Genomic DNA, 15,868 nt, shown 5'->3' on the forward strand with positions numbered 1-15,868 from the left:
TCAGAAATGGTTAAGAGGATAAATTTTATGTATATTTTACAATTAAGATTTTTAAATGTTTTTTAAAAATTAAAATAACACATCAGCACAATTATTTCTTCATTTGCTGCCCTCCCCACATCTGGCTCAGCTTCTAGAAACTTAGAAAGTTAGAGCTGGAAGGGATTTAAAGATCTAGTTCAATTTTATAGGTAAAAATAATGGAGGCCATAATGCAAGGTGACCTGTGAAGGTCTTGGTGGCCTGGCAGTGAAGACAAGGCTAGAAGGCAGGGTTGTTGTCTCCCAGACTGAGATCCTCCCCTGCACCACAACCCCGTGGGGACAGCCCAGGTCTTGATGGAGAGAGGAACGGTACCTCTCAGCCACTCAGGGCTCCTTCCCACACACCACGGGTCTGGGAGGTCAGGCAGGCCTGGAGGAATATATAACTTTGGCTAAAGTCCACATGATCTGAATTTCATACCCCCTGAACAAACTTGAAGGGAGATGAGGAGAGAAATATGACCTACTTAAATGTTGACAGGGCACACCAAGTCTTGTAGTATGTCCCACTGAGTTATTTTATAATCTTTCCCAACACAAACATTAAGAGGAGTATCACTCTTGAAGGCAGAGTGAAGAAGTGACTTTCAGTTTCTCTGCCTGTCTACCATAATATTACACACAGTAGGGAGGCATGCATATAAATTATTTTTTAATTTTACTTTGGTGATTGGGAAAAAATACCAACATGTAAGATCAAATCAAAGCTAACAGATAACTCTACTGGCAATTAATTGGCTAATTCAGTAAAAATAAAAATAGATCTGTTTAAACTGAAAAATGCTCTCACTATCCCTTTGCTTTGGCTAGGACCTTCGAAATTAAGGCAAAGGTGCTGGTAAGAAAATAATCACCTTCACAGTGTCGACCTTGTACCTCCTCTTAAGCACAGGGAACAGAGGAGTGATCGACCACACAGGACCCCCTGAAACAATCCCTTTAACCAGTGGCTTATTTTGAGAAGATTCACTTTCGGATGGTAAGGCCTTGCCCGGACACATTTCTCAAGGCGATGATGGCTCATTGTGCAGGCATTGTGAGGTAGATTCTCTGCATTTTGCAGACATGTCTTTTCTTGCTTTCACCAGGTCTCAAGCATCTGGCTTCACTTTCCCACATCTGGTAACAACCCCCCTCGTAGCCGCCAGACTGGAGGTCCGTTTACAATTTTGCCCCAATGTCTAACTCTTCAAATCTGGAGGGATGTTTTCTTCATCCACAGGTTGTTTAGGTTTTAACTGGCTGCTCAGAGTTAAAAAGGAGTATCTCAAGCCCCCTGCCATGCTGAAAGAAGGGGGAAAAAAAAGTAAAAGTAAAGAAAAGCCCCAGCAGTCACTGCCACCTTCATAAACACAGTCAGCTAAACCTGAGGGAATTATCGAGTCCCCAGGTTTTCTTCATTTGTACATTACTTTATTGGAATTCCCCCTCTTTATTTTACAAATATTTTGGGGCAGAAAAAAAAGTGGATCAAACCTAATGCAGAACCTTGTTGAGAAAATAAGCTCTTGGTTATTACTGAAAAAACTATACATTATTATCCTAAAATAGCATCCCATGTCTGTGACCCCAAAAGACCTTTTACAAGTATCTCAGTCACTCTTCTCAGTCCACTTAGCATATGGTGCTTTGAGAGAGCACAAGCTTAACGAGGTCCACTTCACAAGAGGAAGACAGATAATGCAGGGAGCTTTTCTGTGAGGAGGACACATGAATTAAATTCATATCTCAGCCTCTAGAATGTTAACTACTGATGACCCCATGATCTACATGAGGGAGTATGTCATAAAAACAGATGAACTGAGTGGTTCAGATAAAAGTATCTTAGAAATTGTCATGTCAAAATACCTATTCTTTCACTTATAACATATTCATCAGACTTTTAAAAATTCATATTTTGCTAAAATGAATTCATTTAAAAATCCCACTTACCAAATATTTAACCCTACAAAATTTGACACAGAGAAAATGTAGTCTCCTCCAACTAACATCCCAATGTAGGCAATGGATACATTCTGCAGGAAAAGAGAGCAAGAATTTAGGAGAAAAATATGATGAAATCTGAAACTAAAAAATTTAATTACTCTGCACATAGTAAGTGTTCACGGAATGTTGGATGAATGAATAAAAATCCATTACAAAGGCCTTATTTAAAAAATGAAGCAAACTATGGCAGAGCAAACACAAGAAAACTTCATGCCCCCTTCCAGTTCTTGCACAGCAAAAGGATGTTAAGAGTTGGGTTTTAATCAGCTTTCCAGATCTCATCTCTCTATAATCATTGGATAGTAAATTTTAATTATATTGAACAGATTAGAGACATTTCATAAATTCCAAGGGGTAGTCTGTCCAGTGTTTTCTAGGAGGCTTCTGGGCAGCCAACAGACAAGCTTACTGTGGAAGCAGGCAGATTTCCTCACTGTAGGGGTTCGTGTGAAGAGAAAAACAAAGCAACTGTAGGTGAGAGCTCAGAGCACCCCTATCCTCTATTGGTTTGTGATTCTATTCAAATGCACGTACACATGCATGAGATAACCCACACCAATCTATGAGTTTTATTAGCCTATAATTGAGCATATATTTACAGAAACTGCTCTTCACAAGGATTCCCTTTCTTAGTTGGCAGATTCTCTCAGAAAACCAAACTGTAGATAACAAGGTATCTTGGTGAGTGCAGAAAATTGGCGATTTTTCAGTTTTATTTCACGTTCCCTTTTATCCTTTCCCTCTAATTTAATAATCATAATTAGTCTCTCCTTTTTAAATGAACTAATCCTCCTTCTGTTTTATGCAGTTAGGAGATTAGAAAACAAAAGAAAGGATCATTCAGGCACAGCTGAAAAAGTTCCAAGCCTCCATTCTTACTACCACTGATAGCAAAATAAAATCAAATTCAGCTTCTATCATATAGATTGGATTCACAGTCAAGTTCTCAATTTGATTACACATCCCAAGGCTTCACCCGGTTACCTTGATGGCTCCAACCACCGCTGTCGTCAGGGCCGAGTTGTAGTAGCTGCACAGCACCGTGGAGTACATCAACAGAAACCTGGGCGAGGGAGAAAACACCTGAGTGTGTGCCTTATGGTGCAGGGTAATGACAACAGGTTTCTTAAGGAGAGTCAGTGAGCGACCCACACACAGGTGCTTTAATACCATAAAGATTTTAGGACGCACATTGTAAAACATCTTTTTAACTCTGATCTTTTATAGGAAAATGGTCTAGTCATGGGTTTGCCAAACTTTCTACCTTGTGTCCTTTTCATTTTGTCCGTCTTTTTCCCATTAATGTTTTCTTGAAAGGAGGTAGGAGCAATGAGATTTTTAAAATGATCTGACGGCTATCTTACAATACTGTTTTTTAACCCTCTGTGCATCAGAATCACCGAGTGCACTTTTAGCACACAATGACGCCTGGATGAGGTTCTCTTTCAAGTGGTTTGAGGTGAGCCCAATGTGCAGTCTCAAAGCTCCACAGATGAACCCTCACCACAGGTGTTAGAAAGAAAACAGCCCTGGCTGGTATGGTCAGTGGATAGAGCACCAGCCTGCAAACCAAAAGGTCACTGGTTTAATACCCAGTGAGGGCATGATGCCTGGGTTGTGGGCCAGGTTCCCTGTTTGGGGTGTGTGAGGTAACCGATTTCTCACACAACAATGTTTCTCTGTCTCCCTCCCTTCCCTGCTCTCTAAAAATAAATAAATAAATTTAAAAAAAAAAAAAAAAAGGGCAAATCAGCTAAACAGTTGCTGGCTTGGACCAAGGAGATTGAAATAAATGAATTCCCCATGTCAGTGATACTCCTGTTCTCATCACCAAAGTTAATTCAACAGGCATTCGACACTGTCCAGTATTTTGACACTCACTTGTCAATAAAATGACTACAGAATTGTGACTAAGCACCAGACAAGAATATATATGTGTCCAGGAAAGAATCCACAGTCCAATTACAGGTAAAGAAATAGATTCATTTCAATTAAGCAGTGAAGAAAATCAGCTTCTACTTACATGGGTTACAAAATATCATCCACCTGAATCAGATGATTAAATGCTGAAAGATACTGCAATCAAAACTGGTTGAGAATGAAAATGGAAAAATAGAGAGGGAGCAGAAGATGTGTTGGATTTTAAAGCTAAATCCCAGTGAGAAGGCAAGGACTTGGACTCCCAATTGGCAGGCAGAGGGGACCAGACTCTAAGAAAGGACTCAGTCTGTGAACTGGTAAGGAAACCCTGCAGGAATTTAGCACTCGGTCCCCAGGCCCAAATCTCACTCATTGTTAGAAACAGAATCAGAATCATAAATCAACACAGGAACCACTTTTGGCCTAAGATGTATATTAACAGGTGAGGTGGAGAAAAAATTAGAGCTCAAGTATAATATATCTTTACCATAAAGTTGAAAAATAAACTCAATTATAATCTTAAAATTTGTAATTCTCAGAAAAATGTGTCTTTGTTATTAAGAAAACTACAATAATTTGACAACTTAGAGAAGCCAGCATCTCGGCCTTTGTGGTTTTAATTTGCAATGTGCAATTGATTTTAGACTTGCAATTTTCACTTGAAAGAAGTAAGAGTCTGAGTAAATCGGTACTGAGTACTTGAATGTTGAAAAGAAGTTGATTTACTACATTTTCAACTTTGGTTTATTAGATTTCAAAGAGTTGCTTGGGTGTGTAAAGCAACCTGGTTCATTAGCTTTGCTAGGGCCTCATTAGGGCTAGAAATTACTAGGAAAAAAAAACAGGTAAATCACATTTGTAAATGCAGTTTAAAAAGATTAAAAACCTTTAGGTCACTAAGTTGTAAATGGGACTAATTTACAGTAAATTGTTTAGGAAATTTTAATCAGTTAAACTTGAAATAACAAATCACTAATCAAATAATGAAAGTAAAATTATTATATTTATACAAGAATTACTAGCTTTATAAATAGAGCAACAGTATATATTAAAGGCTTAACGAAATCTAAAGTTTTTTTTTAATGTTTACATTCTTAATGAATTCTACATTAATTTAGAGTCCTGCAGAACTATAAATAATCCTACTCATGCATAAAATGAAAAGATTAAAAAACTCAGCCTGATGTTATTGAGTGCCTGACCTGCTGGGCCTGGGTAGTAAAAGCACAGTACCCATAGCATCCACTCTGGAGTTGCTCAGAGTCTACTAAAATCACAGAGTACAGCTCAGGGGAGGGGATCAACCCAATTTAGAGAACACAGCAAAGCTCCCAGCAGGCTTCCTCAACTGCAGTGCAGCCTTAAACCCAGGACAAATATGAAGGTCCTTTATATTTATCTTTGCTTCAACATTCCTATTCCAGGGTTCCAATCGCGCAGCATTTTGTCCATCCTACATTTTAGTGAAACCATCTTCATCTGCACTCAGAATCACAGACACCTTGGATCAAAGGTTCCAATACCCACAGGTGTGGGCAACTAGAACACTCACCAGCTGGGGCGAGCAGAAGAAGAGCACCCCTCTCTAACATCCTGGGGGAGTTTAAATTAGCAAGCAGTTCTTGGCAACAGACGGCAACTACACAGAACGGTTGTATTTCTTAGTTCAACCACTAGGTGTCCCCAAGAGGATGAATATGAAACCACTAAGATCAAAGTAGTGTATTAATTTTTTCCTAAGAAACATAATGTATTTCTATATGTAAGTACTTATGCAGTCCTTTGGCAAAGACAGAGGTTCTAAACTAAATGTAACTCTATGATCTCAATCCAAAGGAAACCACACCACTTTTAACACCAAAAAGTCAACTTTCACATTACATTAGTTTTGATTTTAGCACCTGTGGATGAATAAAATGCGAAGATATTTAAAAGCACTGCAAATGCTCAGCAGCTTTTTGCCACTCTATTTTAAAAATCATATATCATCTGCGTACATTTGAAAACTGTGTGATATACATTTATTCAGATAGCAGATGCCAGCTGCATGTTTTGGCTGATAGGGCCCCAGGCATAGAGGTGCCCATGTGGACAGGTGACCAGTCCTGGGCTGGAACCCCTGCTCAAGGATTTCTTCTTGTTTCTGTAAATGACACACCCACAAATTAAAAATTAAATAAATAAAACGACCATTTACCTAAGCCTGTCTGGCACACTTGTGCCAGTCAGAACAGAACTGAAATGACCTCATTTACAACCTGTTGCTGGTTACCATTCCATGCACAAACATATACAGAAATTCAAAACAAATGTTCAAGTAATAAACAGCCACTTTAACACTCCTTGCACTAACCAAAATAGTACTCTGGAATATTACTCTTTCCATAATTCCAGCTTTCAAAGAATTCCAAGAAATCTCATCTTGCCCATGGTAGGCACTCACTCCAACCCTAGACCTCCATCATGTGCAATGATGCTGAAGTCATGGAATAAATCCAGCCCTAGAAGCTTCCTTCTAGAGCAGTTTCAGAATTAAAACTTGACTGCTGAAGGTAAAGTATACATAACAGAAGAAATACTCTTGAATCCATTGCTATAGGAAGAACCAAATGTGCGTGGAGTCAAAAAAAAAAAAAAGGACAGTCAAACTGAACAGGTTTCCCTCAAGAAACAGAAATATTTTTAAATGTTTTTAATGTAATTTTTTCCATTTCCATTTAACCCTGTTATAGTCTCTCCCCCCTGCAATCACCCCACTGTTGACAATGTCCATGAGTCCTTTTTCCTTTTTGCTCGATCCTTCCACACCATAATGCCCCCATAACTATCATCCTGCTTTCTATCTATGAGTAAGAAACAGAAATATTGGCAATACTATTTAATAGTTACTGAGCATTTTCTATGTCTTGCATGGTTCTAAGTGCTCTTTCCTCAATCAATTCCCAGAACTCCACCTTATAAATCAGATACTTTAGCTCATCGCTCTCATTTTAAGAAAATTGAGGCTCAAAAGGTTAAAGAACTTATCCAAGGACCCAGAGCTAATAAGTAGCAAAGCCAGGACTGAAACCCAGACCTCTGATTCCAGAGCTCAGGCACTTCACTGTCGGAATGGTGTGATAATTTTAGTGGCCTCAAAAACCCACTTAAAAAACTGAGACCTACCACATTTTCATCCTAAAAGTTGGGTGAAATCTGAAATGTTAATGATTTCATCATTTTTACTGATTGATTTATAATTACTATACTTTTAGGACATTTTCATTTGCAAAGTGACCACTGATAATATATTAAGAACTTTGAATAAGAGTACCTTTTTTCTGAGAAGCACATTTTTAAATGGGAAAAAATATATATATGGAATTGTATACAGATGGGGTCAATCATGCCTTGCATAGGCAAGCCCCAGAGTGACAGCTCACTTCCAGGCACTGCTGACCACATCTCTCATGAAATGGTTAAATAGTCAAGTACAAGTATTTCATAAAGTTGATAATAACATTTAAAAAGACTGAAACTTGGCTCTGCTGTTCACAGGTGAATGGGCTGAGGCAGAGAAAGCTGCTGATCTGAATTTCTGTGATATGGGGTTGATTTTTTTTTTTTTTTAATTGGAAAGGAAAAAATAGATGGTTTGACAAAGGGTAACTAATTCACAGCTTAGTAGATTTTTTTTTTTTTTAGTTGAAATGTTCTCAATCAACAACTGGGAGAACTACAAATATCTTACTAAATTTAGGCTTCTAACAATGGCTGCCTAAGTACTTAGAGTACTTAATACTCTCCCATTGCAGAACAACCAGTAACTGGAAAGGACACATTATTTGAGAGACTGCTGGTCTTGAAAGAGGTACTAGAGGTCATTCAATATCACCCCTGTGGAAGAAGGGAACTGGGTACATAGTAGTAAGGAATTATGGCCAGGCAACAGTCAGAGCAGCAAACAGTGGGGCAGGATCAGGTTGGCTCAGGGCAGAGGCATAGCAGAACAGTCTGGAAACTGAGCTCTGGGCCAAACTCCACGTGGGAAGGATGGGTCACTGTAGTGCACTGAACCCAGTCCCTCAAAAAGGCCTGCAGTGGTTTAGGTCAGGGACAACACCTGGCTACCAGCTGGAGCAAAATCAGATTGTCCCTGTAGAAAAGTTTCTCAAATTCCCAATTTTAGACAACAGGACTGATTAATATTAAGCAACATGCTCACTATCACAAGTCACCCAACACACTAGAAAGTAAACTGTAAAGACAATCACAAACTACACAGTCAACAAATTGCATCTTTAGATTCTTAAGAACTACAGATATTGGAATCATAACTTACAGAATATAGAATAGTTATGCATATAATATTTAAAGAAATAAAAGCAATAGTCACAAAGATCACCAATGAAAGAATTTTAAGGATAAGCAGATAAGTTTGAAAAAAAGCTGTGAAATATTGACAAATAAAATATAAAATATTAAAATCAAAAATTCCATCATCAGCTTAAACATTAAATCAGACACAGCTAAACAGAGGATTACTGAACTGGAGGATATACATAAATATTATTACTGCAATTAAAACCCAGTTTGATAATTTGAGTGTTGATAAAAGAGATCATGAGTTGTCTTAATTCATTTATACATAATTAAAATTGTAGTATTCATGGTGTAAAAAATAAGTGGGAAATTCATCTTTCTTCACAGAAAAAGCCTTTTGAGAAGTGATTCCCTGAGTCATTCAAAGACCCTTCCAAATGCGATAAGACACAGGTGCTTGTGTACACATAGAGTCCAGCCCAGTAAGGATACTCCAAAGTCTTCAAACAATGACTCCCTCTGGAAAGGAAAACTGCAGTGCTACAGGCAGGGAGAAAGGGGAAGTGAATGAATGAATGAAGGAGATTGAGGGATGGAGGGGGTGGCTTGTGTTCCTTCTGCATTCCTTTACAGTTTTTGGATTATTTACTAGCTGCATTATTATTTATTCATGAAAATTTTCAAGTCTGGGAACATAAAAAAAAAAAAAGAAAGAAAAGACACAGCTGCATGGCTTCTGACAGGAAGACAGACCTAAGGAAAATTTGAAAAACAAAAGGCTAAAATTATTGCACAACACAATGGTTTCAATATCGTTCAGAAATTTCCCTGCATATAGTAGGTACAGCACTACAGAAAATGGGGACCTTGGGACATTGTGACAAAAACAAACACAGTACTGAATTTGACATGTCAGCTAACTTCATTTCAAACTAACTTTCAGAAATCAATAGGCAACATCATATTTGTAGTAGAACACGGTATGTAATATGGGTCCCAGTCCACTCTTCTGCTACAGGGGTACTTTACCTAGAGAAAACTGGAGGACAAACAAAAGAACTTTGAGATTTTTGGCCAAGATAGAGGCCTAGACAGACACGCTGTGTCTCCCTCCACAGCTAAGAAGGAATACAACTACCTCAAAACCAGAGACAACCAGAAGTTCCAGAAAACTGAGCTGCACGAAAGTCCAACAAACAAAGATATAAAGAAGAAATACTCATGCAGACAGGTAGGAGGAGACAGGTAGGGAGCCAGGGTGGAGAGAACATGGTGTGGTGGCGGCAGCAGTGGTGGCAGCGGCAGGCCGGTGGAAAGCACAGTCATACATTTTTAACAGTCTGGAGGGACACTTGGAGAGCACTCCCATCACCAGACCAGACCACACAGCTCATGGTTCCAACTCCAGGGAAAATAAAACCCCATTGCTTCTGACTGTGAAAAACAGTGGGGATTGGGGCGGGGGAAGAAACTGCCAATCTCTCAACAGAGACCACTTGTTTAAAGAGCCCCCACAGTCCTAGAACATCTGCAAACCCATCTACTCTGGGAACCACAGCCAGGGCAACAGCTAGAGAGGCAGCAGTCCCATATGGAATGAGAAAAGTGCCTGGAAAAGGGGCAAGTGCTGAGCAAGCAGCATTGTTCCCTCCCAGACTCCTCCCACACACACAGTGTGACAACGTGGTGAAACAGGTCGCCTTATACTGATGAATACCTAAGGCTCCTCCCCATAAATGTAACAGGTGCAACAGCTCTACCTAAGACACAGAGGCAAACAAACACAGGAGCCTGTCAAGATGAGGATACAGAGAAGTATGACCCAAAAGAGGGAACGGATCAAGGTTTCAGTGGGAGAACTAAGCGATAAGAAGATAGCCAACCTAACAAACGAGGAGATAGCCAACCTAACAGACACAGAGTTCAAAACACTGATGATAAAGATGCTCACAGATTTGACAGATATGCTTAAGTATGGCAAACACATAAGGGAAGAAGTGAAGGATATGCTAAATGAAACGAAGGAAAATCCACACAAAACCAATGGTGAAGGGAAGGAAACCGGGGTTCAAATCAATAATTTGAAACATAAGGAAGAAAAAAACAATCAACCAGTACAGAATGAAGAAAGGAGAATTGAAAGAAATGAGGAGAGGTTTAGGAACTCTGGGACAACTTTAAACGTGCCAACATCTGAATCATAGGGGTGCCAGGAGGAAAAGAGGAAGAGCAAGAAATTGAAAGCTTCTGTGAAAAAATAATGAAGGGAAACTTCCTAAATTTGCCAAAGGAAATAGACATACAAGTCCAAGAAGCACAGAGAGTCCCAAAGAAGCTAGACCCAAAGAAGACCACACCAAGATACATCATAATTAAAATACCAAAGATTCAAGATAAAGAGAGAATCTTAAAAGCAGCAAGAGAAAAGCAGAGAGTTACCTACAAAGGGGTGCCTATAAGACTACCAGCTGATTTCTCAAAAGAAACTTTGCAGACAAGAAGGGACTGGTGAGAAGTATTCAATGTGATGAAAAGCAAGCACCTACAACCAAGACTACTCTGTCCAGCAAAGCTATCATTTAGAATGGAAGGACAGATAAAGTGCTTCCCAGACCAGGTAAAGCTAAAGGAGTTCATCATCACCAAGCCTTTATTATTTGAAATGTTAAAGGGAATTATTAAGAAAAGGAAGATCAAAACTATGAACATTAAAATAACAACAAACTCACAACTATCAACAACAATCTAAAAAATAAAAACGAAATCCAACTAACTAAACCAGAAAAGGAACAGAATCATAGGTATGGGGATCATTTGGAGGGTTCTCAGCTGGGAGGGGGAAGGGGGAGAAATGGGGAAATGGTACAGGGATTAAGAAGCATAATTTGTTGGTACAAAATAGACAGGGGGGAGTTAAGAATAATATAGGAAAGGGTGAAGCCAAAGAACTAATATTGCACAACCCAGGACTGAACTAAGGGGGGGGGGGGATTGCTGGAGGGAAAGAGGGTATTGGGAAGAGGGAAGCAAAGGGGAAAGAAATTGGGAGTACTGTAACAACATAATCAATAAAATATACTGAAAAAAAATAATTTTGACAGAACAGACAAACTGTATATTTTGATTTGACTTGTCAAGAGACACCAGAGACCAAAGCTTGTATTTATCGATGGTTTCTTACCCCAAAAAACAGGAAAGAAGAAACTGTATGATAAATAGAATATTCTTCCATTGGCTGAATTCAGTAGCCTAGTATCAAAAAGAGAGAAAACTAATGATTAGATTAATAATATTACAGTTTAAATCTACTGGTTTTACCAAACTGTGCATTTTATTTAGTACAGGAGCCAATTTCCTAAAGAGAAAAACGTTATTTTAAAAATCCTAAGTAGGACCAGTTATGTGACTTTGGGCAAATTACTTTTCTTCCCTAAACCTGAGGTCCATTTTACAAAATGAGGATTATTTTTTTAAAACTTTATCCAAAGATCAATGTGAGGATTTAATGAAACTGTTTAGAACCTTGCAGGTGGCAGGGACAAAATGATAGCTATTATTGCTGTGGCTATAATTAAATCTTTACTATAATTATAGTCACAAAATCAGGTTAGGTTTACTTTCTATAAAAGTAACCTTAGAACAAATGTTATTATAAAATTAATAATGTTGGCATTATTCTGTTTTCAAGAATAAGCAAATGCTTAGGAAGTATCATTAACAAATACATAATTATTTGCTATTTACAAAGTAATAAAGTAATTTGGTGGAGGCGCTGACAGACAGGAAAGTTTAAGACTCAGTTTCTGCTCTTAGTTTCTAGCTGAGAAAATAAAATTAACCCTCTTGAAATGACAGGTGACAATAAAAAGCATTTTATTCTTGATTTGTCCCTTGCCTGCCTCCAAAAATGATTTTAAAGGGACACAAGATTTCCCCTGACTGGTGTGCTCTGCAGGTTGGGTGTTATCCTGCAAAACAAAAGGTCACTGGTTCAATTCCCTGTCAGAGCACAGGCCTGGTTGTGGGTTCTGTCCTTGGTCAGGGCATGTACAAGAGGCAACTGATCATCGATGTTCCTCTCCCTCTCCTTTTCCCTCTCCTCCCCTTTCTCTAAAAATAAATAAAATCTTTTTAAAAAAGACTATGCATTAATATTGCTGAATAATATGATTAAATATAAGTTCTACCCACTTCCTGTTAAGCAATACTTTGCTGGCCAAGTTTTATTAGCTTCATATGTTTAAAATTATTCAAATCCTTCTGAAGTTTATAATTCAAATTGTTTAAACCAAATAAAATGGAATTCTCTTTTCTAATTACTACAACCGTGTCATATTTTACTGACATTGTTTCATTAGTAATACTTTGCCCGCCTCTCTCATCAAAAAGATACACATTCAGTGGTGATAACTGCTGAGAATAGTTCCTGGGTACATGGCATTTGTTATACTATTCTCTCTCCTTCTGCAGAGGTTTGAAATTTTCCATCTTAAAGCATTTTTAAAAAAATCCTTACTTGTGAAAGACAAAATATAATGAGTATAATAAACCTGTCATACTGGCAAGCGCCATGCAAAAGGGGCAGAAACACCTGAGAGCTGATGCCAAGGCCAAAGGGCAAAACCAGACAAAAGCTATGCGAAACACTTTGTGTCTGAAAGTCAAACAGAAGTGGGAATAAAAGAAAACCATACACCACGAACTTAAACCAGGTAAACAGTAAATCAAAGTTATATATTCCTGATGCCACATGAACCATAGAGGGTGATGGAGTAATTTTCATAAAAACATTTGGATTCTTTGCCAACCTAAAGTTTGACAGATTTTAGCTTTATTTTGTTTCTCTAATAACGATGAGGCTATACAGGTAGTATTTTAAAAAATAAGGTAGTATGATATTTATTTTAAAACAAATTAATTCAAGATGAATAACAATAAAAGTACTTCTTCCTTTAGACTTCTTATTGCTGTAAAGATATGTTGGCATGTGAATCATTTTCATTTTGCATTTATGGATTTTTGATCAGAAAAAGTCATATTTATCCCTATTCATCAACTGTAATACACAAAGTGTACTTCGACAAATTGCCAGTTATAAATACAGTGATGGGAATGTAAAGCACAGCACAGGGAATACAGTCAATAATATTTAAAAACTACGTATGGTGTCAGGTGGATGCATACTAGACTTGTCAAGTGAGAACTTCTTAAGTTATATAAACATCTAATCACTATGTTGTACACCTGAAGCTAATACAGTATGTATGTCAACTATAAATGAAAATTTAAAAATAAATTTTTAATTAAAAAATGTACCTTGATTCAATAACTCAATCATTCAAATGACTTTAGTTCACCCACTGAATGTTTTCCAGAGGCCTAATTTGTTAACAATCACTGACTGATAATCAGAGATAGAATCAAGGTGCTATTAGAGCCACTAACTGTGTAAGTCCAAGGTCCGGGGGTGAACCCCCAGTGCAGTGACTCACACCAAGTCCTAGCACAATCTCTGACCCTCTCCTGCCAACCAGGAAAACTAACTCATCGAAGTGCTCCTTTCCCTAACAAGAGAAGTTAACATTTAGTTTAATTTATCAATCAACTTCTGGTATGATCAAACCAAACTTGGCAAGTAAAATGCAATTTTATATTGCAGACTAACACATCTATGTACAGTAGTTTGCTTCTTTATTGCATCTAGTTAACAATCTACCATGGGGACAGCCATGGTTAAAAGTGACCAATTGGAAGAAGTTTTTCCTAAATCAATTGTGGGGGATGAACAAATTTTCCTTTACCCTCAAGGTTTCTTTTGGCTGGCCTCAAAATCAAAAAGACATGGCACAGATAAGCAAGAGTAAATAACCACACTTAATACATACATACATACTATTTAGTCTAATTTGCTCAGGCACCTAAAGTTAATTTCTGGTCACCATGCCATTCTTAATATTGTTCCTATGGGGAAATATGCTTTTAGTTACAGTCAAGTGTTCAAAGAGTTTCTAGGAATTTCTAGATTTCTATTTTCAGACATAAATATATACCTGAAAAAGCTCTAAGACATCAAGATTTCAGAATAGAAAACCTCATTTCTATGATAATGAAATGAGACAAACTGTTAGGATGACTTCACTGAGGATTCATAACTTCCTTTCGATTCCCAGTCAGGGCACATATCTAGGCGGTGGGTTCAATCCATGGTCCAGGCACACAGGGGAGGCAACCAATTGGTGTGTCTCTCTTACATCGCTGTTTGTCTCTCTTGCTCTCTCCCTTCCTATCTCTCTAAAATCAATACGTATCCTCGGATAAGGATTAAAAATAAATAAAAAATTAAATTAAAAGCCCCAAGGGCATTTTAAAATCAACTGTCGGTGGCTGAAAAGTAAATACTGTGTTTTCAAATATCTTGCCCTATACAGTATTACTAGAGAGGGGTGGGTGCTAGCTCTACCGTCCAACACTGAACTACAGTGAGGCCTCAACTCGCACAAGAAAAGTCGTTTGTCGAAACTGGAGTTTCTGCGTGGTTTTCAACAGAAACACGTGGAAATGGGTGTTTACCCAGGGATGCTGCTGCTAAGCCCTTCTTCTATTGTCTGTCCCCAGCTTTTCGGAGAGGAAATGTACAAGTGAGAAAGTACAGTTCTGCGAGAAGACAATAGGCCTTGACATTCACCCCGGGAGTCCCCAGAAGCCCGCAGCCTTCAAACCCCTAAAAGGGCTACAGATGGGACTGAATCTCAGCCTGTGGGCACCACACAGCCACACTGATGGTTAAACACAGAAATGCTGTCCTGCAGGAGAAAAACGGCTGCTGCACAGGGCCTCTCTGACCCTCACCCTAGGCCAGCCGGGCTCTGGTTCTGTGGGTTGAGGCCACACCCTAGCCTTTCACTTGACCTTAAACATCTCCTTAAGACACAGGCAACATTCCTAGAAGTGGTGTGGCTGGCAACGTCCTGAAGAACCAGGAAGGGCAAGGATGGCACGCTTCCAGGTGGCTGCTGTCAGTGTCCTGGGGTACACACCTGCCCCTCCTAAGAGACTGGCCTCCACTCTCTTTAGCTGGGCCACCTGTATTTCTACTAACCCACCACTTTATTTGTGCCTCACTGGTGTGCCCACATAAGGGAGCAGGACAGATACCAGAAGAAAAATACCTTCTCAAATTTCAAACACAGATCCTGTAATATTTAGAGACAAAATGGCAAAATGTCTGGAACTTGCTTTAAAATATTTCAGTGGGAGAAGAAGTGAGAGCACAGGGTAGAGAAGAAATATCAATGGCAAAACACCAAAAAGTGTGGAAGCTGGGTGGGTACATGAGTTCATTAAATTACTCTCTACTTTGCATATGTTTTAAAATGTCCATAATAGAGGTGATAAATAAATAAATTTACTTGTTAGTGTCAAAATCCCCTTCTAAGTCAAGCACCTTTCCCAGGTTCCCCACATCACCAAAGGGCAGTGAGACTCTTAACTCAGATTTTCATGGTTGCTTTTCCAAAACGCTTCCAGTCCAGAGTTCTTGGGACCACTTTCTGCCACTTCCCAGATGTCTAAAGGTAAATACCAATGAAAGAATAGTGCCAAAGGTTTTACTGGGA

General features: G+C 38.6%; 1 protein-coding gene across 4 annotated transcripts in view; it reads right to left on the reverse strand.

Moving 5' to 3' along the window:
- Positions 1-377: 377 nt before the first annotated feature.
- The window catches only part of SLC35D2 (solute carrier family 35 member D2), a 57,227-nt gene continuing 41,736 nt past the window's right edge, over positions 378-15,868 (reverse strand). For 3 of the 4 annotated variants that reach the window (XM_090274037.1, XM_090274035.1, XM_090274038.1), the window contains 4 exons: positions 11,434-11,501; positions 3,015-3,093; positions 1,977-2,059; positions 378-1,328 (listed from right to left, as the gene is read on the reverse strand). In XM_090274037.1, coding sequence (XP_090130163.1) covers positions 1,226-1,328; positions 1,977-2,059; positions 3,015-3,093; positions 11,434-11,501 — 333 coding nt within the window. In that variant the 3' untranslated portion in view covers positions 378-1,225. Of the gene's footprint in view, positions 1,329-1,350; positions 1,740-1,976; positions 2,060-3,014; positions 3,094-11,433; positions 11,502-15,868 lie in introns of those variants that run through there. The other variant, XM_090274036.1, reaches the window with a different exon arrangement.

This window comes from Furipterus horrens, unplaced genomic scaffold, assembly GCF_987537825.1.
Source record: "Furipterus horrens unplaced genomic scaffold, mFurHor1.1.pri manual_scaffold_4, whole genome shotgun sequence".
NCBI lineage: Eukaryota > Metazoa > Chordata > Mammalia > Chiroptera > Furipteridae > Furipterus > Furipterus horrens.